The following is a 26,938-nucleotide window of genomic DNA, read 5'->3' as shown; positions in this document are numbered from 1 at the left end:
TTTCTCTTGTCTTCTGATTTTTATAGATTCACTTGCAAACTAGTTTGTTCATCTTAATGGAGGAACTTTTAAACAAAGTTCTGCATGGCAGCTGCTGTCCAATTACCCATTTAGAAGTCAATAAAGCTGGTGAATGGCATTTGTTTTGTTGTTGGGTAGAGAGTTTGCTGAGCGTATAGGGAGTAAATATGATCTGGTTTTGTGCAACTGGGGAAAAATCCAATTTGACTTTCATTCAATATGTTTGTTTCTCTAAGGAAATTCAATATTCCTTTCTCTGTGATGGAACAAACCAGTTTATCTGAGAGACTGCCTACACGAATACAAGCATACTATTTGGGATGGACTTGTTGCCTTTTTTTTTATATAAATAATGTAAATAAAGTCATCAGACCAGACTTGTGGGAAATGTCCAGCTTCAGGTATCCACTAGAAGGTTTCAGCAGGGATTTTGGCACTTCGTCTTACTGTGGGATTATTCACCTTCTATTTTCAAACCCTTCCTCCTGCAAATGCTGCATTACTGTGTGATGGCTTACCTGATTTTCTGTTTACTAGGCTTGGCTGGCAGTCTTTGGAGGAGTCTGAATAGGGTGGGATCGGTAAAGCTTCCTTTTTAGGGTGAATAGGTTTTCTCTGTCTTTTGTTGTCATCAGCCCTCATTCTCATCCTATTAGTGGGGAAATGGTCTTTTGCAGTGAAGTCATCTCGTTGTAGCATCTGCAGGTAAAAAACAATCTCTTATGAAACAAATCGAGCACTGGCATCTGTCTGTGGAGCATCTATTATTTACTTTCCTTTCAGTGAACTGATAACTTTATTCATGAAGTGGGGGAAGAGTTGGGCAAAGGGAACATACATCATTTTAAATGGATTACGGCAAGCTCTGAGTGCGTCTCCACTCCTGACCTAGAGACACTCACACAAGGGCTAGTAGGAATTTTAATTACCGCTGTAAAATTAGACTGTGTGGATCCTTGAAAAGAGTTGTATTGCAGAGATAGGTGGGGAAGACTTTGCTGGGTCATTTCTGCCTCTGTGGTAAAATGGTTGAGACATCTGTGTGTTCCAGAAGTGGTTTTGTTGTCACAGCCATGTAAGAACCTCGTAGCAGCATGCAGATAACATGAGGGACGGTAAGCAGGTAGAAACAAGGACAAACGGAGCAAGTATTAGGAAAGGATATCTCAGTAACCAGGACTGTCACGGCATCTGTAATGGATGTAGCTCAATGTTGTATTTGATTCATGCTTTAAAGGCATTGCTTTTAAAGGCCTTACAGTAGAAATCTTCAGTAATAATGATTCAGGTGTTTTTGTTCAATTCTTCTCGACTGAACACCGACACAGGTTGCCCAGAGAGGTTGTGGAGTCTTTTGGTGAAAGGGGGAAAAATCAAATACCCGACAGTCTTGACATGTGAAGCTGAATGTTGCCCATTTCTTGAAACAGGTGACTGCAAAGTAAAGGCCCGTCCTCCGAAAGTAAAAGGTGAGAGGAAGAAGAAGCACCTTTTCCATCAACACCAGCACCATCTGCAAGCACCGCAGCCTCAGCAGCAGCAGCCACCCCTGCCGCCGGCACCGCAGCAGCAGCTGGCAGGGGAAGAGGCACCAGCAGCACGGCCACCAGTACCCACAGCAGTACCCACGTCGTCCGCAGCAGAAAAGAGCTTGCCCCCGGCTCCCCTGAACATTATCCAGCCCTCGGAGACGCCGGTAGAGGAAGATGACTTTAAGCCTCGGCCTATCATTCCCATGCTTTATGTGGTTCCACGGACCAAAAAGGTGGTGTTTGACAAGGAGCGCATGTCCTGCCAGCAGGCGTTCGAGCAGTTTGCGACACAAAAAAGTCCAGGTTGGCGGGAACAGACGGTCCCTTTGGAAATCCCTGTGAAGGAGGAGGAGAATGCAGAAGCAGGAAATACAGAGATTGCTACAGAGGTCAGTGATTTACAGGTACGCATGGCCGAGGAGGCGACTGTAACATTTGCTGGTTTTGAGGAACACGCTGAGTACAGGAGTCCTAAATTATGCCCGAGCCTCTAGTGCAATAGTGCCATGTTGGTGGGCCATAGATTGCTTTGACAGGAAGAGATTATTTTCTCATGCTTCAGTCTGTAGTAAGTCATTGCATTGATGCTAGCTGATTAATAATACTCGTTATTGTCTGCAAAAGATAAAATAGGGAATCCCTTTTCCTGCTACTAATAAATACAGAAATTACTGGAACAATCAACCTAAAACACAAGGCAGGGAAGACCCTGCAAGTAAATGGCTGCTGCAGAACAGCTACTCCAAGAAAACGATGAAAACCAAGTAGTCACCAGGGGAACTTGGATTGCACCAGCATTTCGATAATTCTTCTGCCTTGTTTCTCACTTCTCCAGCTGATAGCATGTGCTTTATGCTTCCAGGTGTTGACCTGCTGTAGTGTTGCCTTTGGATCTTTTCCGTAATGAGAACCTAGAGTTGGAAAAGTTGGCAGACAAAACTTTTTCATGGACAATACAGTTCATGACATATAATCTATTGCAGGCATCTTTTTTCCCTTGGTGAGTGCTTTCTTGAGGACCGTTTTCAAAAGAGGAAGGAGGAAAATGTTCGGAAATTATTTATCTAGTACTAGATATCTAGAAATTAGATACTTAGTACTATGTAGATATTAGATATCTAGTACTAAGTAGCTTACCTGTAATGTGTTCAGTGCCTTTCACCAAAAAGGACTATGAGCCACTGTGATTGGTATATATGCAGTATTTACAGTGTTGGATGGTGCACAAAGCAGTAGGTACAGCAGACTATAAATACGTTTGTCATAAAATGCACTGTAATGCTCTGGTAAAATGTTTCTGGTCCTATATGCCCTGTACATAATTTTCATACTAGATTTTCTAGCTGTTTGTGTGGTAGACCCAGACTTCTCATAAGGCAATGGAACTGGCAAATTTGAAGCTGCTCTGAAGCTGTTCTGGCTTTAAGAAAACATTGCAGTTTACCCGCACTTGACATCTTAGGAGGCAGAATTGGCTTTATCTACTACAGTAATTGGCTTAGTAGGGTTTATTGATTCAGTCAAAAAGCAATGAAAAGTTGGCTGTGTAAATTCAGCAATTCTTTATGACAAGTATTCTCCTTCTGTTGTCCTGTAGTCTCCTTTGCTTGCCAATACATTTTGGGGTTCCTGTCTAGCTCGTTCTGGTTTGTTACAGACCGCTGCTTTTTCAAAAATGAAGATGGAGATAAAGAAAAGTCGTCGTCATCCACTGGGCAAACCACCCACCCGCTCCCCATTGTCAGTTGTTAAACAGGAGACCTCGAGTGACGAGGGTGAGTACTGCACTAGCATGAAGACTGCTTGTGTGTCCTGTCTAACGTGGAAAAATTGCTGAAGCTGATTAACAAAATTGGATGGCTTGAGAGTTTTTGTGTTATACTTGGAAAATGCACTTTATGCTTAGAAAATGGTAGAAAATGCAGCACGTTCCCATTTTGATAACCTGGCTAGAAGCAAAATACATCTGTAGGAGGTGTGTGTCCCTTCTCACCTCCCACCCTTTTTTCTACCAAGAAAAATATTTTGCTGGTTGCAGAATGAGACAGCATTTTGAGCAAAGGGAAATAAGAGTTCATAGTAACAAAGCTTCTTCTTAGCTAATTCATTAATATGAGATCACTTCAGAGGGAGGTGGATATAAGGTCTGCTGTTACATGTGTAGGGATGGTAAATTCTAACTTTTTTTGGTTGTTGTTTTTTTTGATTCGTGTCAATGTTGGGGTCCAACTTTTCATAACAGATCCAGAAATGAGAATTAGGAAGTCTCTCAGTGCTTGACTGTACACTGATTTTTCTTTTCTTACATTCCAGTCACTGTAAATTCCATAGTATCTGGGCAAAAAGGAGGGAAAAAATAAAAAGGGCTCTTACTTCTCACTTGTGTTGTAGTGTGGTGTAATTTACCACTTCTGGTTCTTGCCTACATTATAAAATATGCAGAATATAGAAACTCCATGGTAAGATATTTCACATTGGGGCAGGTACTTGAAGGTGTAGGTGCCAGTCTCAGCTTTCAAGCAACCTAAAGCTTTACATTCAGAAGGATACAAGACTGACTTTAAAGAAATGTGTGGCAGTAGGGTATGCTGTACATATGTACCTCCATCTCCTTGCTAGGGATGATGCATTTGATATCCTGTATATGTGTAACATGGAGTGAAGTGTAGAAAAGCAGTTGATGCTAGTTAGTTATCTTGTTTTGGTGTACCTTGCAACAAACTCTGTGCTGAAGGATCCTCATTAGACAGATTCCTTTCACTGTTTTGACTTGTTGGATGGTGTATGGGGACTTGGCTGGCTGACTCAGGAGCCGCTTCTGTGAGAGCTGGCATTTCTTGCGGACTGATTTACAGCACTGCTGGGCAAAATCTGATCAAACAAATTCTTCTCTTCCCCACAAGGGAATAGAAGCAGCTCTCTGCACTCTGTGCTTTTTCAGGGCTAATGTATAAGGATGATCTGGAGGCTGCAGTGAGGAAAAGTGAGCATATAAATTAAGGGAACGCAATATTCTACACTAACATTCAATTGAGACAAACTGCAAGCCTTTTCTCCCTGTGTGTAAGTTGCTTTGGAGACACAGGAGCCATCCTGAACACTGTGGCTCACCTGGAATCCATCCTGGGATGAATGAAGGCAGTGATCACAAACAAGAGTCATTTCCTTTTTTCTCTTCCCCTGTCAATATGGATTGTGATGCTGGTTTCCAATCAGCTTTCATCGATTTCACTGGTATCACAAATCCTTCCCTGTCTCCTGATACGCTTTGATTAAAAGTTGGAGAAACATATGGTTTGGTTTCGGCTCAGGTCTCAAAAATTCATGAAAGGTGCTTGATTTCTTTAAGAGGTGACTGTTGAGCTGTGCTTTGAAAATCTGTCTCGGTAGTATCAATCTGCATACCCAGGGTCACAGATCTTTTTAATTTCAGCTGTACCCTACACGAGATGTGGACTGGTAAGTGTGTTTAGCTGAAGTGACCACTGTTAAAACACGTCCTTGTAAATCCGTTCTGTTAGAGGGCCAGCTGTGTGCTGATGCTGCCTGAACTGGCAGTCAGCGCGTGGTGGAAGCATTATCTTCCACTAGGAAGGGACGCCTCGCTCAGCCACTGGCAAGGCTTTCCTTTTTGTTTCCCTTTCCACCAGAATGCTATGCGGTATTGTGGAAAAGGCTGGGCTATTAGCAGTTCTCGTTAGCCCGTGGATACCAATTTTAGTCCAACATAAAAATGCAGTAAGAAAGCCAAGACATTTTAGAAAGGAATCGTCCTTTTAGAGTGGCAAAGACAAACAGTGTTCATAATCTCAAAAAAGGATTGATCAAACAACCAAATTTCCCACGTTGTCTGACAAATACTTTTCAGATTAGTTGGAAGGAGCATTCGAAATCTCAGATATAAACTTAGCTCTAAGTGTTTTCCTGAAAGTTCCTCCTATCTTTTTCAGCAGCGTAAGAATTTGAAAATATAGAAGGGGAGGCAGGAATGGAGAAGAGGCTTAGATTTTTTGAGAGGAGAGCATTAACTGCAGATTTCGAGTAATTAGCAGTGAACAATGTTGTTTCATGTGCTGGGCTCAGGGGATGATGCTCCACTAAGATGTTTTTGAGTTCCCCTGACCAAAGCTGTTCTTTCGGGTGCTTTGCAGATTGGTGATGCAGTGAGCAGTTTACACTTAGACTTGCATGGCAAATTTCTGTGACACTTGTAGTGACTCAAAACTCCTTAATAATGAGTGGTAAGAAACTTGGACCCCCAGACTGGCACGAATGGATTCTGTGGTGGTTTAATCATAAAATACCAAGGGCCTTTTAAAGAAAGGTTTTGTAAAAACAAAGAATTAGCAAGCTAATTAGCACAAGCAGTACCTATCAGAGCTCCGCAGAAGAAAAGGTGGTGATGAATGTGAATTGAAGGCTTAGCGGTGTGCACTTGATGGAAGTTGCTGTGAAGCAGCTGCAGAAAAGTAAAAGGAAAACTTGAACCGTGTGCATCTCCTGGGCAGCATTTGTGTTTGCAGAAACAGGTACAGGATGCGCTTTGTGAAGGTTGAAGTGGCCTTGGCTGCTGACAGCTGGGAGAAGGGGGTTAGCCTCACCAAGCCAGCACATACTGCATGCACGTCTGTTAGAGAGCACAGCTCCCAGCTGGAGAAAGGAAAGGGGGGTTTCCTTGCCCTTGCATCATGTTTTTTGAACTTGGCCTCATTAAGAGGACGTTGTAGGTTTCTAGGGCTAGAAAAGTGGAGAGCTAGGAAGGCAATAAATACAGATTCTCTTTATTCTTCTTCCTCATGGATGATTTCATCAGGTCATTGGTGTCTCTACCTTGTCTATCCTACCATAAAGTGGAGATTATATCCAGTTAAAGAAGTATTTCAGACACATGTGAAGCACCATGGATGGGTTGACTGTTCTTAATTATTCAACTGGTGTTGTTGAAACATAAGCTGTTTAACCCTACCTTATCACTACATTTTGCCTGTCCTAAAGCCTGTCCATCGGTTGGGGATTTTTTTCTTCTAGAAATGTTTCCATTTTCTGGGGAGGAAGATATGAGCGACCCAGAGGCTTTGAAATCTTTACTCTCCCTTCAGTGGAAGAATAAAGCACATAATTTCCCAGCTGAAAGAAAATTCAATGCAGCTGCTGCACTGAGTGAGCCATACTGTGCTGTCTGTACCCTCTTCTACCCATATAACCAGGTAATTTCCAAATTTTCTCTGATTGATGCATCAGTGCTGGGTGCTAAATGGTAGCTACTGTGCAAGTTACCGTGCAGACCTTTGTAATAAAATGGGAAGGAAGTCTCATACAAATTTGTGTCAGAGAAGTGTGTTGGGGTTTGGCAGAGGCAGTGGGTCAAGCCTTTTTTTTTTATCTGTCCTGGCTTCTCTGGCTTTTTCAGCTTTAATTATTTAAATCACACATACATGGGTTTGCACCGCAAACACTCTTTCATGCAGCGAAACAGTGCCATGTTGGTCTGTGATCACTCTCGTTTAGATCTGTGCCTGGACTTTTGAATATATGCAAACAAGCAGCAAAATGAGAATTTATTCAATAAGCATATACATCATTCCTTAGAAACTGCTAATATGCTTTGGGTTATGTTATGAGCAGAAAGGCAAAATTTATCAGGTGAATTATTTATTTGTCCAGTTGTGTACCGATTCATTTTTGCGTGCTTGTAGAGCCAAATCTGGCTATATGTATCCGACAGGAATACATGCAGTGTATTCATATGTATGTGTTGGAAGCTTTTTCTGAGAAAAGCAGAACCCACCTCATTCTCCAATTATAAATCTCTTAATTTATTATACAGACCAAAAATAAAACGTGTATTCAGGATTGCTGATTGGTTGTATAATGGCTGTGAGGAAAACTGGCTATAGCTGGGCTGTTTTAATCCTTTGTTTTTAACTCGGCTCTGCTACCAGAAACCTTGAAATGTTCCTCTGGAGAAATTCTTGCAGAAAGAATAGGGAAGGATGCCAAAAGGATGGGAGTGTCGTGGGGAGGAGGAGGAGGTCTTGCTTTTGTTAATGTATTTTTCCCCCCTTGCTGTTTTTAGCTGCAATTTAGGAATTGAGATTTTACAGAAGAAAAATAGGGAAAGCTTCTCATTATTCTAATATTTCCTTCAGCTTTCAAAATAAATTATGAATCTCAGTACAGGCCTAAGGAAGGGAGAGGAGCAAAAGGGTGGGGGCGGAGGTGTGCATGAGAAGTTACAGCTTAAAGTTCCTTATTTGTGCTGCATGGTGTCAGGTGTCGGATGACAGGAGGGGATGACATTTTTGCAGGGTAAACGCTTTGACTTTAAGGTTAAAGCTGTGACCAGGGAAGAGGAGATTCTTACGATGCAATTTTCTCTCTAAGTCTTTACAGGTGGATAAAGAAGCTGCCCCAGTCTCTGCAGGGGAGACCACCTCCTTCGTCCACCTTTCTAAGTGCGGACAGAAGACCAAGCCTCTGATCCCAGAGATGTGCTTTACCTCAAGTGGAGAAAACACAGAGCCCCTTCCTTCAAATTCATATATTGGAGAAGATGGAACCAGTCCCTTGATATCCTGTGCCAAATGCTGCCTGCAGGTTCATGCTAGTGAGTATTTCCTTCTTCACCAAAGTGTTTTGGATATTCAGAAACTCTCAAGTTTCTTTTATGTTGCCTATATTTGAATACCTCTTAGGCATGCTTGCTATTCCTGTCACTCCCGCTCCTTCCTTTTCTGGTACTAGTATGTGTGTATATCTGAGTCCATCTTGGCAGTAACTGTTCTTAAAATATACACAAATGCACTTTTTACTATTTGTTTTGTTGGCTGATTCTTCTATGCCTCACATAAAAGATCCTTCATTTTGTCGTCTTTTATTTTTTGCAATAAAGCAGAAATCACAAGCTGATTGCACTCTTTTTGCTTGTTCCTATATCGGCCTTGGGTAAGGTAAGGTTGGTTAGGTTGTCTTGTTCTTGTGTACATCAGAGATTATGGAGTAGTTGCTGAGATATATTTTTATTAGTGCCTGTGTTGCTATTTGTAGGATTGGCACTTGATTAACAAAAAGGAACATATGTCTGTGTGTTTCCCTGGTAGTTATGTCTAAAAGAAGATCTGATTAATCCTTGTAGAGCGTACCTTCATTGTAGATTGTATGACATCTAGTTAACATTTGCACTTGTACCAGGAGATGTGACAAATTACTGCTCAGCTGTTTGATCTTGACAGATGGGAAGTCTTATTTGACTTGCATCAGCTGGAATTACTTTTGTTGTTCCAATTTTATAGTCCACATGTCACCATGCAGCTCAGCTTGACTGTCTCTTGTGGAGAACTAAAGTACAACTCTTCTTTCCATGCTGTGTCTGTGATTATGGTCACTTCTGGCTAATAAGAGCATATGATAGAGTGTGAGGATAAAGACTGTTTTCTTTCTTCACAAACTGTGGTATCTCTAGCAGTCAGAGCAGTGATATTGTGTCTTGTACATCCATCCATATGTCTTCAATACACTAGTCTATCAAAATAGTTTCAGTGGCCAAAGTCTGATTGAGGGAGAGAGTGATGTGGGCACAGTGATGTTAATCTGCAGCCTCAGACAGGGTGTAGAGAAATTCAGATTTTTGATTTAGCTGTGCCTTACCCTTGTGAATGGGATTTACCTTCTGCATTCTATTCTAATGTGGTCTCAAGTGTCTTCTTGTTTCCTTGTCACTGTTTGTACAGCAAAACTGTGATATCCCTTTGACTTTGCTGCAGAGAATCCATTTGCTTTATTACAGGATTGCAGGGCTCAGTTGTACTTTGGTTTATCTGGCAGCATGCTGTAAAACCAGTTGGCAATCTCCTTGTTCCTGAGAAGTGCCCTCACCCAGCTGTGATAGGTTACGACAACAGCAAGGACAAACAGAGAAGAAAGCTTTTGCAAAGGTTTCTTGGTTTTTAGGGTGTTGACAAAATCCATAAAAAGAGCATATTTTTCTTGTTCCTTTAGGGTTGTTGTTAAAGGAGAATTGGGGGTTCAGTCGGTCTTAACTATTTCTCCCTCAGATCCCATAGTAGAGCTGCCTGTAGACTTGAAGCAAGAAATCAGTGCTTAAATTCCAGCCTATCCTACCCCATTTCGAGCTCCAGAAGTACTTGACTTAAAGGCGTCCGTTTCTCTTTCAGCTTAGTTTCCAGATTAGTTTAAGATTCACCACCCCTGCCCATTTTCTAGGATTGGGTTGAATCTGCTTCCTTGGTTTGCCATGTGATGAAAAGAGACTTCAGATACAGGAGACAGCTGTGAATCTATATTATTGACTTTTTTTGACAAAATGTTTGTGTGGTTAAGTGGATGATTTTTATAAATCGAGTTATTGTGGCAATCGCAGTGCTTTATGAATAACTTCTTTTAAGTTTAATTCAGTAATTTGAGACTGTCCTTTCCCTCGTGGATTGAACAGTCGATAACTCGGTACTAAAGAAATATTAGCATAACTCTGGGTATAATTTCATTTCTTTCAGGCTGTTATGGAATACGTCCAGATTTGGTGGATGAAAGCTGGTCTTGCTCACGGTGCTCAGCCAACGCATGGGCAGCGGTAAGCATCTACTCTTCTGGAGATGAAAGAAAACTTACTGTGTGGGTTGATTACATACCTCCACAGAGATGGGTGGTGGGAGGATACGGTTTGCATCGCAGATGTAGTCAGCTTTTTGTGAAAGGTCTGGGAGACCTTTTCAGTCCTCTCTGAAGTGGTTTTGTTACTACAGGAATGCTGCCTGTGTAATCTCAGGGGAGGAGCTCTTCAGATGACCACTGATGGGCGGTAAGTAGTGTTTTTAAATATTTTTGTCCTTCTATATTGCATCTCATCTTCTAGTTTAGTGGGTTTGGTCTCAACGCCCATTGTAACAACTAGTTTTGGCGTTCTGAAGGTAACTGCTATTCACTAAATTATTAGGGTGAGCTTGAATAACTACCATCTTACACTCTGGACCATGTTGAAAACATCAGGGCTTTGTGGCTCTTAGCATTCTTAAATTTGGTTCATTCTCAGTGAAAAGTCTTTTCAGAAAATGTTTAGTGTCATGCGAGATCAAGTGCATAAGAAGGTTGAGCCCTGTTTTTCCAGAGACCTTTACCTTGTGCGACCGTGATTAACGAATCGGTTGGTAACATTGCTAGGGCTGCCAACCACCATAAACATGCCTTGGTACTGTAGGTGATGGAGTCAGAGAAATGTTAACTGCCCTCTTGAGTGTTTAATTCAAATAACAGTATACTCTGTTTTCTCCCAACCTTTTTTTCCAGGTGGATCCATATAATCTGTGCTATTGCTGTCCCTGAGGCCCGTTTTCTCAATGTAATAGAGCGTCATCCTGTGGATATCAGTGCTATTCCAGAGCAGAGATGGAAACTGGTAGGTTTCTTTTGATTTTGATGTTCTCACTCTTATTTCCCACAAATGCCAAGGAAGCTGTATTGTTTGCATGTCTCCTTGAGGTGCTCTCTCAGTGCCTTGACACACAAAAAAGTTGTGATTACCTGATCTGCCTTTACTCTCTAGGAGTGTGCTCTTACCCTAGGCAGAGCCTGGGGTATTTGCCCACCGCACATTTGGGGCTAACCTACCTGAAACTTTCAGTTAGTGAAAGTACCACATGGCAGGAGTGTGATGGGAGATAGTAACTGGAAAGAAGCTGACACGCTGACCTGTTCATCTCTGATTTGATTTTCCTTAAAATATTTCTCTTTGTCCATCAAGAAATTTATTGTAGAAATTAATACATCTTTGTGACCGTGACTGCAAGGCGAGGCTCTGCAAAGACCTTAATAAAAGTCCAGCTACAACTTGTTACTTAGCTGCAAATAACCTCATCTGAGGGATTAGTAATGGATGATTCATTAGCTCAGAGCAATTAATCTTTGTGTTAGTTAATGCTCCATCGCTATAGTGCGTTATTGCAAAATAAATTGTGCTTTTGCTGTTTTTTTTTTTTGTGCAGAAATCAGTTGGATGACAGTTGGGAGTGTGGTATGGGGGAAGGTGAAGTTAGCAGTGATGTATTGGTTAGGACTGATGTATTTGTTAACTGTGCAGCTATTTAGTGCAGGCAGCCCAGCCAGGGCTGGGTGAGAGATTAGGAAGAATCTCTGTCTGCTTCCAGAGTTATTTCTCTGTTGTGCAAATGGGTTTTGTACACAAATGTGAATGTAAAAAGCATTCATTATTCAGGTGGAGTGATGGAGCGGTGTGATGTGAGAGTGATAAATCTTACAGCACTGGGTCTTTATGGATCATCTGACATTTCCAGCATGCATCCTCTTCATTACCAGCACTTGTAACGATGAACTGAAAATCCTTTTACACAAGACTTACTTGTATTGCTTAATGGAGCCTCACAAGGAAACATTATGACTTAATTCTTTAACTCTTCTGTGGCTACCTTACAGTTGTATAAAGCCAGGGCAGTATTAATGTACTGGCTAAGCTGAACTAAAACTTTGTTGCTTCAATCTGTTCTGCAACATTGGCTATTCCATCCAAAGCCTCTACACAGACCTACTACATACATGTCTTTCTGCTCCTGAATTAAAGCTTCATAGTTTTGTTGATCTCTTCAGCGTTGTATTCCCTTTACACCTCATGTTTTCTTCATGTCTGAGGGAAGGTAGAGCATTTTTAGGAGAAGCACTTCAACTCACAGAGTCTAGTAGGCTTCCAGGCTAATTAATGATTATAAAAATCATTCAGCTCTATTGGTCATATTTAGGAGTGCCTTTACAGTATGTATGCATGCACCATCAGTGTCTGTTGAAAACAGTTTGTTGGTGTTGCCACCACATGTAACGTGACTTTGAGTGTCATTTGGTGCAGGAAAGAAAGCAAATAAACTGTCTGGAGCTAAAACGTGAAAGGCAGTGGTGCTTCTACAGGCAGCATCGGGGTAGTGTTTGAAGGAGCACAGAGGAAATTTAAATTGGGAAGGCTCGTGTGGGGAAACGTGTTCATGAGCCATTGGGGAGAGTTTTCTTAATAGTAAGGATTTTGCAGATAATTCGTGGAGCACATGAGGGAGTCAGTGGAGGATATTGAGGGGGGGATGTAATTTTTTTTTTTGGTGGGTTTATGTTTTTTTCTTTTGTTGCTTTTTTTTGGGGGGGGGAGAGATGTGCAGCTTTATTTAGGAAGACAAATTGAAGGGGACTAAAAGGTTGTGGATCTGATGATTTGACATTGATGGAGATGATGCAGTGTTAGATATAATTTGAGAGGCGGCTTTTTATGCTGAAAAAGATGTAAAAGGATAGTAGAAATTATGCAAAGGTTGTGAGTTGTTGAAGTGAAAAGATTAGAGCTATCTGAATAGAAGATATCTAGAGTTAGAATAGAATAGAGTTATCTGTGATTTTTTTTATATTTTTATTTTTTAACGTTACTGTGGGAGGGCTGATGCATCAAAAAATTTCAGTGACTTGTTTAAAGAGTATCTTCTGTTCTTCAAGCCCACACCAGGCCTCCCTTTTTCATCCCAGACTTCTCAGTTCGTTTGTGGGTATTGCATCATTCAAAGAATGCGGCTTGCATGCTTCCTGATTAATGGTGTATTATGGGCCTGTGTGCGTAAATTATTTATGACGTGGAAATTTGGAATAATTAGCTGTCATTCCTCAGTGGAGTAAATGAATTGCAGTGTTCATCAAACAGGAGACAGCCCATTTCTTACTCTCAGCTATGACCCAACTCTCCGGTGTGCATTTATTCTGAAGATTTTTCTCCTGTGCTTTAGACCTTCTCACATCTCCTCTCCCCCAGGAAATGTCTTCAATCTTGCACGTGCTGCTTCACTGTAGTACCTAGCACTGGGGCTTCTGTTCATCACATCTCCCACACTTCCAGATCTTCAACATTTTCACTCCTTTCACCGTCTTCTACATTTCAGTCTTACTGTAGCTCTCGTTTATCTTTATCCTGTGGTCATATTTGCTCTCAATATTCCACTTTTGTAGCTCTTTTGCCTGCCATAAGGAATCTGTCTACCGTCAGGGTGTCATTAGATGCATGCTAATCCTTCTGGCTTGGAAGAAACCTGTTTGCATCAATAAAGGCAGATTCCTGGTACTTCAGGGTTAATACTCCCGTGAGAGGCAGTATTGAGCACACTGTATATCAGCAGTTGTCCCTGCTGGTGAGAGAATTAGGTATTGACAGTTTAATAATGAGATCTCATTGCTATTGACTTGCTTTCAGTGCCGTGTTCCTGCTGTGCACTTTGCTGTGGTGCTTATCTGGCTTTTGAACGTGGTTTACAGCGCGATAAAGGCATAGCTTATTAAATATGAGAAAACACATTCTGGCAACACTAAGGCCCTGACTTTGAATTTCCTGGCTTTTGTTAGTTTCAGTAAAAAGGCCAAATTAATCTTTGGTGTAAACGTACTGACTTAATTTAATTCACAGGAAGTGAATTTGACTTATTTCGTATACATGGGGGACAGGTCCCAGTCGGGGAGTGGTTAGGTTGCAGAGAAAGAAGGAAGAAGGTATCTCCCTTTCTTTTGTATGTTTTGCTTTGAAGGAAAAGAGAAATAGTCTTTGGAGAAGGAGTGGTCTTTTATTTGCCTTGGCAATGGGTTATAGCACAGTGGGGCTCTTAGCTAGGCCCCATGGACTATGATAACACAAATATAACATTGAAATTTGGCAATTCTTATTTGATGTGTGTGGGTTTGTTTATATGCAGTATTACTCTTAATATTTTTGAGGATACACTTTCCAGTTAGCCCAGATCTAGGAGCAGAGTGAATTTGTACTTCTGGGGGTTGCATAGGCTTACTCTGTGACCTCAGGAAGCTTTCGTTACATTGCTAATCCCATGGGATGTAGTAATTCATACGGACCTTACAATTTAGGTCGTGAGTTCTGTTATGTTGCGTACTTGGAGCGCTGCTTTAATGGAAGTGAGGTAAACGAGACACCGTGGAGATTTAAAGAGGGAAAGAAAGGCCCTGTTTAATATCAGACACTGCAGAGAGAAAGACAGTTATGCATAATATCAGAGTATGTTTATAGGACATTTATATTTAGGTGGGCGGATGGGTTGGGAGGGAGGCCGTCAATCAAACTTGGGGGGCAGTGGCTGGAGCAAGCCAGAGTAATGTGCTTTGGAAACAGTCATCTGGAAATGGGCACTAAAAATTATTGCTTTCCTCTGTTCCTCCTTGTATATGGAAATTATTTCTCTGTAATAAATAAATTACGTGGCTGTATAGTTGGATTCACAGGCTTATAATATCTCTCAGGATTTTATTTATACGAGCTGTTTTAAGTAGTGCAATTCATTCTAACAAGTAAAATGCATGTTCATCTCATGTGTAATATTAAATTTTCCTTGATTTGCCTTGTCTAAGAAGCCTCGGCTAAGGTAAAGAAGCTTTCATCGATCAGTGACAGATCCTCTAGACTTAAGATGTTAAAAGCCTAAGAATGGTGTTTCCAAATAGTTGCCTAGAAATATTTCCAAGCATCCAACTTAAATTTCTTTAGATTGGGATTACCAAAATCTAATCTCATGTATTTCTGAGAGGCTTTAAACAAGACTTTGGTGCTGTTAAGGAGGAGATTTATCTTGTTTCCCACTGACACCTAATGCTTGCTTCCAATCTTTTTTACGTTTCTTTTTAAAGCAGTCACGTCTTAAGTTGCTTACCTGTCCCCTCTAAATGCTGTCTAATTAGATAGGTCTAATAAGTGGATCTGCTTTGCAGAAAATTATTTAAAAATGCTGAAAGGTTACATACCATTTTTTTCCCTTTGTAATTCTGATGTTTGGTACAATGTTTTAATTTCTTCTGAGTTTTATCTCCAGTAATCTGACATGGATCGTAATAAAACACTTACAGTTGGTATGTTTGTATGTAAAAAAACAAACGGCAACAAAAAGCCCCACCATTGTTCCAGTACATGAAATGATATTCTATTAGATCTGATAGATAAAATGTTCCATTAAACATAATAGAACAAACTATTACACAGTTATCCTCTGTTCTGTTCTTTCCAAAAATGAACACATTATTTTTCTGCAGTGTCTCTGATGGCCTAGCTGCAGTTCGAAGTAAGATAGACATGTTTTATATATCTAAGGAGGATGAGTATTAATAGGCAGTTCTTGAATAATACTGATGTGTGTTTGTCTGTTAGGTCCTCCTTTCTCTCAGTCCTCCTGTGAGCATAGTCTCAAATTGAATTTTAGTCTGCTTCACCATCCAGTATGGTTCTGGCGGGCTGACTTACTGGTAGATGTTGTCGCGGTTGTGGGAATGATAAGAAACTACAGCAGGTACTCACTTGGCTTACACGTGATTCTAGGCAAGTGTATAGAGTTGGACAGGCAATTCTGGCAGTGTTAGATTTGACCTCATAGCATGAAATATCACTGGTTTTGGCTGTGGCTTCTGTGCTGTAGACACTAATGTTAAGAACTTTTTGACCCTGTCAGTTGTCAGGATGCCAATATGTTGCATTAAAGCTGCCGTTGACTGTCTGCATAATGCTAACTTGTGTTTCAGAAATGCGTGTACTGTCGGAAGCGGATGAAGAAAGTGCCTGGTGCCTGCATCCAGTGCTCCTATGAGCACTGCTCCACTTCCTTCCACGTGACCTGTGCGCACGCCGCTGGTGTACCCATGGAGCCGGATGACTGGCCCTACGTTGTGTCCATCACTTGCTTCAAACACAAAGCAGCTAACCAGAATGTAAGTTTGTTGGATGTTTTTTATTTTTTTTTAATTTCTGCTGTTTTTATAGAGCAGTTTCACTGCACCTGTATTTTTAACCCAGCTTTTCTGATTGCCAATTTCTCCCTTTTTCTCTTCAACATAGATTCAGTTTCGAAGGGAAGTGACCCTTGGACAGACTGTGATCACAAAGAACCGGAATGGACTCTACTACAGATGTAAAGTGATTGGCACGACAACACAGACTTTCTATGAAGTAAACTTTGATGATGGTTCATACAGTGACAACGTTTACCCAGAAAGCATTATTGTAAGCAGCTCACTATGGAGATTATTACAGTTATAAATGAGTGCGAAGTGTAATGTGCATTCCTTCTGTACGCTGTGGGGTGGAACAACAAAAGTTTAAAAAAAAAAGTCATAAAAGTAAAGTTGCTACTTGCATAGAAAAGCTCATACTGTTCTTCACCACCATCCTTCCTGTTTGTGACATTATCTCATTTCATTTTTTTTCTTTACAAAAATGTGGTATTGCTATATGCATATAACTTAACAGAATGCAGTGTTTGTTTTAAGTTGCATCCTATTTGTTTTGTGGTTGAATAATCTCTCCTTTTTCAGCTGACAAGTGTGATTCATGGGGGAAGCAGGTTGTAAGCGCTTCTGGTTCAAAATAGGAAATGCACTTAATAGAGGGAATGTATAGAAAAGGCTGACTTGTCAACTTATGTGTTCTCTTCCTGATTGTACCATTGATTCACCATGTGAAACAGAGCAGGTCACCCTGTTTGGTTTTGGTGATATAGGCAATTTGATGTTTTGGGATTTGTAGTGAGAAAATTTCTAGAACTGAGTACTGTCACCAGAAGGAGGTGCAAGTGCTTATTTCTGTTCTTTCGGTGTTTAATGGTTTGTTTGAGATTACTGCAATTAATCACAAGTCTAGTAACTTTCTTATGCTTACTTATAGGAACTTCCCCGAGTAGTGGTTTTTAACACACCTCTTCAGCTACTTGTTGAGCTTTGTCTCTGTTGGCTGTCTGACCTCTTTGCCTGTCTGTCCTCAGAGCAGAGACTGCATCCGAATGGGACCCCCTCCAGAGGGTGAGATGGTTCAACTGCAGTGGACAGATGGAATCGTCTATAAGGCCAAGTTTATTGCAGCCCAGATCAGTCAGATTTATCAGGTAAGTACGGAAGAGTATCCGTGTACTTCATATTGACATGTCTGATTGTTACCCCTATTGTATAGGCCACTAATGTTGAATGTTTGCTCTGGTCTCGAAGAGAGAATTTGCCTTCTGAAATTAATGCTGCTGGTAGTCTAAAGAGAAATGTAGTGTTAAAATAGGATCAGGGTAAAGGTATTCTGTGGCAGAATATGGCTGCATGGCTAGACATATGTCAGACTGCTCTTAAAATATAAAATAGATTTGCCATTTTTTGTATTGTGGGAAAAACACGCAACTTCTTGATTATAGTTGTGCAGTTTTTTACAGCTGAAGAGAAGGAAAAAAGCATTAGTAAACCGAAAGGACTTGTTCAAATCAGTACAGGATTGCTTAGCAAGCAGTAGCTTTTCTCTTGAAGGTAAATGTCTTTGCTCTTTATTTGGATGAAGAGGCAACACTTAAAGACCCGTTGGTCTCCAGAAGTTGTTCCTTCTCCTTGACCCATAGCAATTGTTCCCTGAGCGTTCACCACTATTAGGAAGCTTCTACACAGGAACTTTCCCATAACAGAGGGCAGATGGAGGAAAAGCCATTCACCTCCATTGTGGGAAAAGTGTTTAATGGCTGATGTCTCAGATTCGTTAGTGGAATACTGAAAAACAGCTCAGATCTGAATCAGGTCAAAAGTGACCTGCTCCTACTACTCTCTGATGGCTATCTGATGGCTCGTGCTAACTGAGCTCATGACCTACAGTTCCCCATGAGCCAGTATTTACATAATTAAAACTTTCCTTGACAATTCGAGAGAAAGGAAGGGAAATTATGGGTCAGGAGACTACTTCAAGGGGGGAAATAAACCTCTGGCCATGGGAAGGTACTTTGCAAAGCAGTAGCAGCATGTGGGAATAATAGTCTCGTACACTCTCACCACCTCTGTTTTTAAGTAGAGAAAAACAGCAGCCAGGTTTTTTTGTCTTTGAGTCTTGCACATAGAGGATTTTTGTTTCTGGAAGGCTCTAAAAGTAAAGGAAGATATAACCTGATAACACAGCATTGATATTTCAGCACAGAAGGTTTTATAAGATGCAGTGTGTTCATTGGATTAAATCTGTTTTAAATGTTACCAAGAAGCTGAAAATTATAGTGATTTATAAAGGAAAGTGTACTTTGAGCACATCCTTTTGAAAAATACATGCTGGAATATAATTGTTATTTTAAAGAGGTTGATGCCCCTAGACAATTGTAAAAGGCAAAGGAAGTCCCAAATCTTGCATTTGTTTGAAATTGGGTTCTGGCTTCTATCCTTACTGCGCACAGAGTGTTTCATATCTGTGTGCAAAGAGCACAATAGTCCACCTCGTCAGTTAACGGTCTTCTTCGTGTGCATAATGGAAAGTAAATGCTTCAGAGAAGATGTGATCTGAGGTGACCCTGGTTATGAATAAGTACAATATGTAGTTCCATAAAGATCTATTTTTATGCATGCTTTTCAGCTTAATCACAGTATGGGAAATTGTCATCAATTTCTCAAAGGTAAAAAAAAATTTGAAACAGGCTATTCCACTGATAGTGACAGATGACAGAAAAATATGCATGAAGGAGTCTGGGTTTTTCAGATCGTGCAGTTACCTATAGGTAGAGCTCTTCTCCATGGGGAAAATAGCCTGAATAGCTTTCGACATTGGTTCCTTATATAGATACTTATTTTCAGTAGTTACTGTGCATCTCTATTGTCTAATAGGATTATATTTAACAACACAGAGATGGGGTTTTTGTTATGAAATAAGCGTGTTCGTAGGAAGACTGCATGGATTAGCTTCAGCATTTTCATCTTGCCTTATTTTGCAGTAGCTTTCCAGTTCCCATATCTAAGCCTGTGCTTTGTGTGCTAAGATTAGTTGTGTATATTTAAAAAAAATAAAAATAAAAAATACCCCAAACGACTTTTAACGTACACTAATGTGTGTTCAGAACAGGCCTTAAGCCCTATCAGTAATTTGGAGCTTTAATAAACAAAATCCAGCCACTGTGTGTGTGATGGTTTGCGCTGCTGCTGCCCTGCATTGCCAGTTCTGCCTTTCTGCTGGAGATCGAGCACAGGTAGTGGAAATGGCAGACCTGCTTGTGGCTCGGCTCTTAAACTTGTCCATTTATTTTCCCTTCTGACTCCGCTATGCTGGCGGTAATATGTAAAACCGGAGAGTAAATGGGGCTGGTAGCACCTTAAACCACCTCAGTAGGGCTCAGCAGAGCTCATCTGTCAAAGGCTGTTCTCCTACCTGCGTAGTTATTACAGCTGATGTATGCTGCTCGGTTAAGGGACCTCAGCAGGCATCGCAGGCCTGGTGTAACTGATGAGTAGTAAGACCTGGGCAGCACGGGAGGAGGAGTTCAGAGAACAGACGATTGCTTCCTTCTGAATGTGTCCAGTCCGAGCTTGCCATCCCCTATTAACCGTGTTGTGTCTTCCTGCGTTATCCGAAAAAGTAATAAGTCTTAAGCAAAGGAAACGAGAATCTCTTAACATTTGTTAATAGTTTTAACATTTTTATATGCACGTTTTCATGAATAAACATTCCTGTAACAACTGATGCATAATTCATGATATAATCAGTGCTTAGTGAAAAAGATTTGACGTGAGGACTTACCACCATTTCTTGTACCTGGCTGATTATTTCTGCTTGTTAAAATATAGATGTATTTTAGTAGCTGGGGTTGTTTCCTCATGACGTGTGAAAATGCTTTGTTTAAGATGAAAGAAATTCTTCATCTTCATATTGGCCTGAATACAGGGCTGCCTTTTATTATAAGTGAAAAGCTGCTTTTTTCAGGATTTGAATTTAAAAACCAGTGGAAATCTCTAGCCCTCTGACTGGGATGGAGGACAGAAGTAGGACAGAGCTGGCCTCTGATGCTTCCCTGGTATTCCCATGGGACTGAAGGGCCCATGCTTGGCATAATCTGGGAGTGAACTGTTCAGGTACTGTAAATCTAGAGGCCAAATGTTCTTATTTGATGTTCTGCCTACTCTGCAGGTTGAGTTTGAAGATGGTTCCCAGCTAATGGTAAAGCGTGGTGATATTTATACCTTGGAGGAAGAGCTTCCAAAGAGAGTGAAGTCTCGCCTGGTAGGTATCAAAGGAAGAAGTGCGGTAAAATGGCTGTGGCTTGCAGTACTCATTCACATTTTCTTAACATATTGTTTAGACATTAAGTGAACACAGCCTCCGCTTTCTCTGGTTGTAAAATCCCAGGTCTTTTGCAGAATATGTATAGCAGGAGAAATTCTTGATGTAAATGCTTGAGAAGCATTTAAATGATTTTCCATTTTACATGCTCAGACCTGATTTTTGTGTTCTCTGGTTAAAAGATTATGTTCATACCATTTTACACCACATAGTGTATGAATTTAGTTCTACGGATTGCCATTCTGTCTGAATACTGCCTTTCCTCATAAGTCACGTGGATGGGCCTACAGCTAAGTGGAACCTGGAGAACTGACTAGTGACATGGGACCAAGACCCCATTTCTTACCAAACAGGAGATGTAAAACATAGTCCTTACCTACAGATCTCTTATATAAAAGATCAGTGTGCCTTTAACTGCATGCATCTGAAATATTCAGCCTAGAAATTGAGGGATTTATTTCACAGCTTGTTTGGTCCAGACTTGCGGGATGTTTTCAGACCTGGTGCTTTGATCTTTAAAGTCATCTCATTTAAAGAAATAATGAGACCAGATTCTATGCCAGTGGAGAATATACAGTTTTCCTCTTCATTCTAAATGTCACGTTAGCTAGTGCATGACAGAGACGGATCCACAGAGTTATTCTGTGATAAGGCTGTGGGCTTCTGTCTCTCTTAAGAAACAAAAGAGGATGTTCCAACCATTCCTTAGGAGTACACAGAACTTCTCTGCCAAGTTGAACCAGTGATTCTGTGAACCTGCAAATCCATGGCCACCAGCAGAAGCATGAGAGGCACATTGTTAAAAATGGCCTAGTAACAGGCAGTTACGTGGAAAAACTCATGTCAGTTTGGAGGAAACCTTTGTTTGCTTATGCATGAAAGGCTTTTACTAAAAAAAAAAAAATCTGTAAAATGGTTTCTGTAATGTATCTCTATATGGCTTCTCCATCTTCTTCGAGGTCATTCATCACAGTAAGACCTCATGGCATAAATTTTACAGTCTTAACAAGAATTCACCTTGTTATCCTTGAAAGATTTTTGGTGGCAAAGAAACATCCTAGAATTGATTTCTATGATGCGCACAATATTCTGGTTTATTTAAGCTTGACTAGTAATAAAGACAATTATTGGAACTCTGAAATACAAGATTTGGAAAGTAACGTATTCTCTGCAGTGGAAACCATCAGACTTTCTATCAGTTCCAGGGAAAGGAATGCAGGCTGGAAAGTGAATTAAAAGTTTCAAGTCTGGTTGAAAGCTAAGATTTTTCACATGTACTTTCCGCTGCCAGGAGCGTTAGATGATATACCATGGAAGTGATGCTCACGGTGCTTTAACGTAGAACAGCAGAACAAAGGAACAAAGCAATAGGAAATTATAATTTCTACCAAGAAATGTACCTCTTTTGAGAGTGTAAGAAGAGGATGAACAGAAGCAATCATTTGTACAGTCATGTTAACCCCAAATGCTTTCTTTAGGTCTTGGTCTTTCTAAGACACCAGGGAAGCCCCAATTTCCTGTGTGCCTTCTACAAGGAATGAATAACGTGAAGAGAGAGAGGAGGATAGGAGTAAACAGTGAACTGGCAAGGCAGGAATTGAAGTAAAAGATATTCTGATACAGAAGGAAGGCAACATGAGGGCTTCTCTTCAAGTTTGTTTTCAGAAACCCAGAAGTTTTTCTTTCAGCCATGTGCTTTGCATGTTTTGGAGTTCGCTTTTTGTACAGAAATTCTCTGTACCACATTGTTCACTCGCTTGTTGTCCCTGCTGCCTTGTTACGCAGATGCACTCAACAGTTTGTGCAGTCTCTCTCTGTTTTCGTTCTGTGCCTCTAATGACTGTACTTTCGTGTCTCCTGCAGTCCCTCAGCACTGGGGCCCCTCAGGAAGATGTATTTTCGGGAGATGAAGTGAGAGCAGCTAAGCGCCCCCGGCTGGGGAATTCAAGAAATCCTGAAGAATATGGACAAAACCAAGATTACTTGGCCTTTATGGAGAGCCTGTTGCAGACACAGTACCAACCTGGAACTCAGAGCAACATGTTTTAACCAGGATTAATTAAATACAAAGTTAACCCTTTTCAAGCCCGCGAGGAAAAGAAAAAACCAACAACAAAAAACAGAAAACTGTGGAATAGAAGACCAGCGTTGTGCAATAGTCTGCTGTGAATTCCTTTCATCTTCTTCTGGTTTAGACTGCAAGAAAATTCTGTCTGGCTGCACGCTACCTCTACTTTGCCAGACGTTGCTGACCGATAGGAGCTTGAAAAACTTTCTGACAGCATTTCACATGGAGTCTCGGGAAGAGTTTGTACTAACAGAGCTTTGTGACTGGCTCCTTTCTGTAAGGCTTGGAAAGGGTTAAAATTTGATAAAATGACTTTTTAAAATATGTCAAACTCTTTTGTCTTTAAAGGTGCTATTACATTGACTACTGAAGCAGCCTTTGGAATTGTGTTTTCTGTACATAGAAGTCACCTTTGTGAAGTTTTCTATAAATAAGCATTATTAAAAAAAAAAGCAAACAAAAATAGGAAAATGAAAGTTTCCACAAAACATTTTTCTAGATTATGGCTTTAAAACTGAAAATAAAATCCTCCCCTCTCACCCCCAAATGAAATGTGACTAATATTACAGTGGGGAGAGAGAAAGCAAGCGCAGATGTCCTGGAGAGTTCTGGGTTCTTTTTTGTAAAGAAACACTATCTTCTTTGTAATCTGGGGAAGATGGGGAAAGAAATGTTTCATAGCTGGGATGTTTCTTACAGTTAATTCTCTTAAAGACATGTGATAGATGTGTGCATTTCTGCCATGTCACCAGGAAGGGACTTAGTGAAACAATGGCCAGGTTCTGGTCATTCTTGTCATCTTCCTTCCCCATCTTTGCCGTCTAAGTTGCTTTCTACTTTAAAAAAAAATAAAAAAAAATCAGCATGGCTTTCAGTTACAATACGCCACTCGGTTTTGGCAAGTGTTCTGTTGCTGCTTCTTGTGTTAGTTCCTTTACGAGCCATCCCCTTCCCCACTGCAGACTAGAGCATAAAGAGATTGTTCTAGCTCTCTGGTAGGCATGTCTCCCATAGGAACCTTTTCTTTCTTTGTCTCCATTTTTTTGAGTTGTGCTCCTTACAGTTGTGAGAATCATTCCATGACAGAAGCCTGGGAGGTGTTTGTATGTTTTTCTTTTATCCTATTAAAGAAGAAATTCCCCAAACATCTTTGATTGTTGTGACATCCTTTACTTAAGTAAAGACTGAGCCTCTGAGATACTCCTGGGAAGAGGAACGCAAGCCCTTCTTTTCATTGGACTCAGTTTGCTGAGAATTGAACGAGCATTAAAGGCAAAAACAAATCCTCAAGTACTGAGTGGGCAGCTCCCACCTGAACACTTGAAAATCACCTCCGGTCAAAGAGCTGTTATGGAACAGTGTTTTCTAAAGAGCCTAGTCCTAAACCCTACTGAAGTCACTGGAAAGTCTTCCACTCTCCTCGGAGGACCTCTGTAGAAGGAAAGAGAACTGCAGAAAGAGAACTGCAGCCCTAGTGCAGAGCTGGGAAGGGGACGTGGCCTCCAGAAAGTCTGGCTGAAGGGGGGCACGGGGGCACCATGCCACTCGCCCAGATGGCCCGGCCTGGCAGAGGCCACGGTGAGACAGTAGAGCTATCCGGAACGCTGCACGGCAATCTTTTCCACTTAATTCCCTGAAATTACCGGCCAGAAAGAGACAATATTCTTTTTTTTTTTTTCTTTAAGTCCCATTAGCAAGGTGGTCATTGTTCTGTGGAGAGGTTTTTGCGCAAGGCTATAGCTGGATCTTGCAGGGAATAAGTGGGAAGGATTTGTGGGCTAGCAGATGGTAGATTAGCATCTTAAAAGACTCGATGGGTATTAAACTGTCCTAGTGAAAGAGTGGAGATAGAATGAAGCAACTTTTTAATTTTTTATTTTATTTTTTTGGGTTTTGTTCTCCCTGGAGAGAATTGGAGTTCCCTTTATTTCTTCCTGCCTCTGCTACGGGTTATTTTCTCTGTGTGTGTGTGTCGGCGCGTGTGCACGCGTGCGTGTTTGTAAGAAGTTTGAAACAGGGTTTTTTTTATTTCTGAGATATTGACGTTTTCAATGGATGTCTCCAAGAATAAAATCAAGCTGAGACTAATAAAAGTTTTAAAAATTGGCAAGGTTCTTAAAAGCCTCAGTTGTTACTCCTACATAGCTGTCTCCTGTCGGTTAAAACATAATTTAGCAGAAAGCTTGCTTGTATAAAAGAAAAAGAATGTTGCTAGGCCACAGAGAAATATTTAAAACAGTTGAAAGAAAATTTTAACAGCAGAGGATTTTTTTTGGAGGGGGAGGGGAAGGGTGGGATGGGGATGAGTGGTTGTGAGCGACGGGGAATTTCCTCTGCATGTTCAAGTCCCGACTGAAATAGCACCGTTACTGTATTCATATGTAGTACCTTTTAAAAAATACTATTTATATTGTACAAAACAAAGTGTGTTTCCTCCCCCCATATTCAGATGATGAGTTATGTTTAAACATGAACCTGGAACTGTCGAATGCCCTTCCTTGTTGCAGGGGTTCTCCTTTTTTTGTTTCTTTTTAAATCTCTCTTTTTGGTTTAGGAATGACTTGTGCAGATTATCTCTAATGACCATATTGATGGCCTCTGTGCATCAGGCTATTGAAAAGGAAATAGGAAATGCACATTCCTACCCTCCCCTTCCTCCAGTGAAATATATTTGTAAGTGTCTGATTATGTGCTATAAAAATACTGATTTTTTTCCCTAGATTAAGGATGTGATGTATTTTTTGCCTACTTTTTTTTTTTTTTTTTCCGCTGCCTCTAGGTTCATAATGAATTAAAGGCTGTTGAGCACTTCAGAATTACAATTTTTGGGGGGGTTGAAGTCTCTTCATTTCTAAGATTAAAGGCTTTTGTACTGCAGGAGAAGAAAGCTCCCAGATCTGGTTTGTAATGATGACTGATTACCTGAGCAAGAGAAGCCAAGACTCATAAACAGGAACATGGTCTTTTCCTTCCGCTCCGTTAATCATGCAGAAGAGCTTTTTGCACCCCCTCCCAAAATTAAGAACCAAGCTTGCAATGTATTTTTGGTCCAAGGACCAGGATTTGCTTTAGCTGGATTTCTCGTAAGAACAGCGGCTGCTAAATAGCCAGAGGTGATCCTAAAATCCTTATTTTTCACATCACCAGGTTGCTATCCTTTTTGGGAGCCTGCCTCATAGCCTTCCAGTGGCCTTTCTCTCTAGCCCTTGGAGGTCGTGCTGACATTGAACCTCTTGAAATAGCATCTTCCTGAACCTTCCTTTAAACACCTTCATTCCCCTCTCTAAGCCCTAATTCTTTTCTACAAATTCCTCTCAAATTGTTGCAGTATGAGGCTAATGCTGCAGAACACGTAAAAGAAAAGGAATCTGCAGCTTCCAGTCCTCTGGGGCTTAATAGTTTTTCTTGAGATAATCTGAGGAATCACTAGTGGGAAGAAGCTGCTGATAAGTCCATTGGAATTTACACCCACACCGAGCTTACCTTTGAATTTAAGGTCTGCTATATTGCTGTAATAAGAACAAATATAATTTTAAAGATGTGGTAAGAAGTGGTACAAGCTTCTAAGTAACTGCCTGGATCAGTCATCAAAAGCCAAGGTTCAAAACTTTCTATCACAGCCTCGCAGAGTGGGATAGGCTTTGTCACACAAACCTCCCTAAGTCACTGTGGTTTTCTGTTCCTAGCTGAGATTGCTGCACTCAAATATAGATAAGTGGAGTTATAGGAAATGGTGCTGTACCCAGGGAGATGATGTGAGTACTACGACTGCTGTAGCGAAGAGCTTTGCTTCCTGTGCTTTCCTCTGTCTACACTTAAGCACTGTTTGGGGCTGGATGAAAGACTGTAGATGAGCGCAACTCATTAGCCTTTTCTTCTAACCTCTCTGCCTTTCTCGTCCCTGGAGAAAGTGAGTTTGTGTCTGTCTTCAAATATTATGCAGCTGCCTCTCTTGCTAAGGCAAGTTGCAGTCCTTTTGCTTTTCAGTTTCTCCACCTGTGCCAACGCCATCCTCAGGAGGCCCTGCTGGTGGCCCCATGTCCCACGGCATGCTCACGGGCATCATCGGTGCGTGCTGCGTGGTCTCCTCCTGCCTGGCAGTGGGCCCTGCCCTGCAGGGAGCTTTTCAGAGGACACAGCCATTAGCAGACCTGCAAAGGTGAGGACAAGATCCCCCTGTGCGATGCTTTGGCTTGTGCAAAGGACTGCACTTCAGTTTCTCCTTGC

The 26,938-nt window shown here is 41.0% G+C and overlaps 1 protein-coding gene across 3 annotated transcripts in view; it reads left to right on the top strand.

Moving 5' to 3' along the window:
* KDM4B (lysine demethylase 4B) overlaps positions 1–25,430 on the top strand; it is a 91,110-nt gene extending 65,680 nt beyond the window's left edge. For 2 of the 3 annotated variants that reach the window (XM_048077731.2, XM_013195224.3), the window contains 12 exons: positions 1,452–1,957; positions 3,211–3,328; positions 6,582–6,760; positions 7,938–8,160; positions 10,067–10,143; positions 10,316–10,371; positions 10,857–10,965; positions 16,116–16,301; positions 16,429–16,593; positions 17,351–17,470; positions 20,491–20,583; positions 22,507–25,430. In XM_048077731.2, coding sequence (XP_047933688.1) covers positions 1,452–1,957; positions 3,211–3,328; positions 6,582–6,760; positions 7,938–8,160; positions 10,067–10,143; positions 10,316–10,371; positions 10,857–10,965; positions 16,116–16,301; positions 16,429–16,593; positions 17,351–17,470; positions 20,491–20,583; positions 22,507–22,692 — 2,018 coding nt within the window. In that variant the 3' untranslated portion in view covers positions 22,693–25,430. The remainder of the gene's footprint in view (positions 1–1,451; positions 1,958–3,210; positions 3,329–6,581; positions 6,761–7,937; positions 8,161–10,066; positions 10,144–10,315; positions 10,372–10,856; positions 10,966–16,115; positions 16,302–16,428; positions 16,594–17,350; positions 17,471–20,490; positions 20,584–22,506) is intronic. The other variant, XM_048077727.2, reaches the window with a different exon arrangement.
* The last annotated feature ends 1,508 nt before the right edge of the window (positions 25,431–26,938 follow it).

Source organism: Anser cygnoides, chromosome 27, assembly GCF_040182565.1.
Source record: "Anser cygnoides isolate HZ-2024a breed goose chromosome 27, Taihu_goose_T2T_genome, whole genome shotgun sequence".
NCBI classification, from domain to species: Eukaryota; Metazoa; Chordata; class Aves; order Anseriformes; family Anatidae; genus Anser; species Anser cygnoides.
This window is presented reverse-complemented; position numbering and strand designations above follow the sequence as displayed.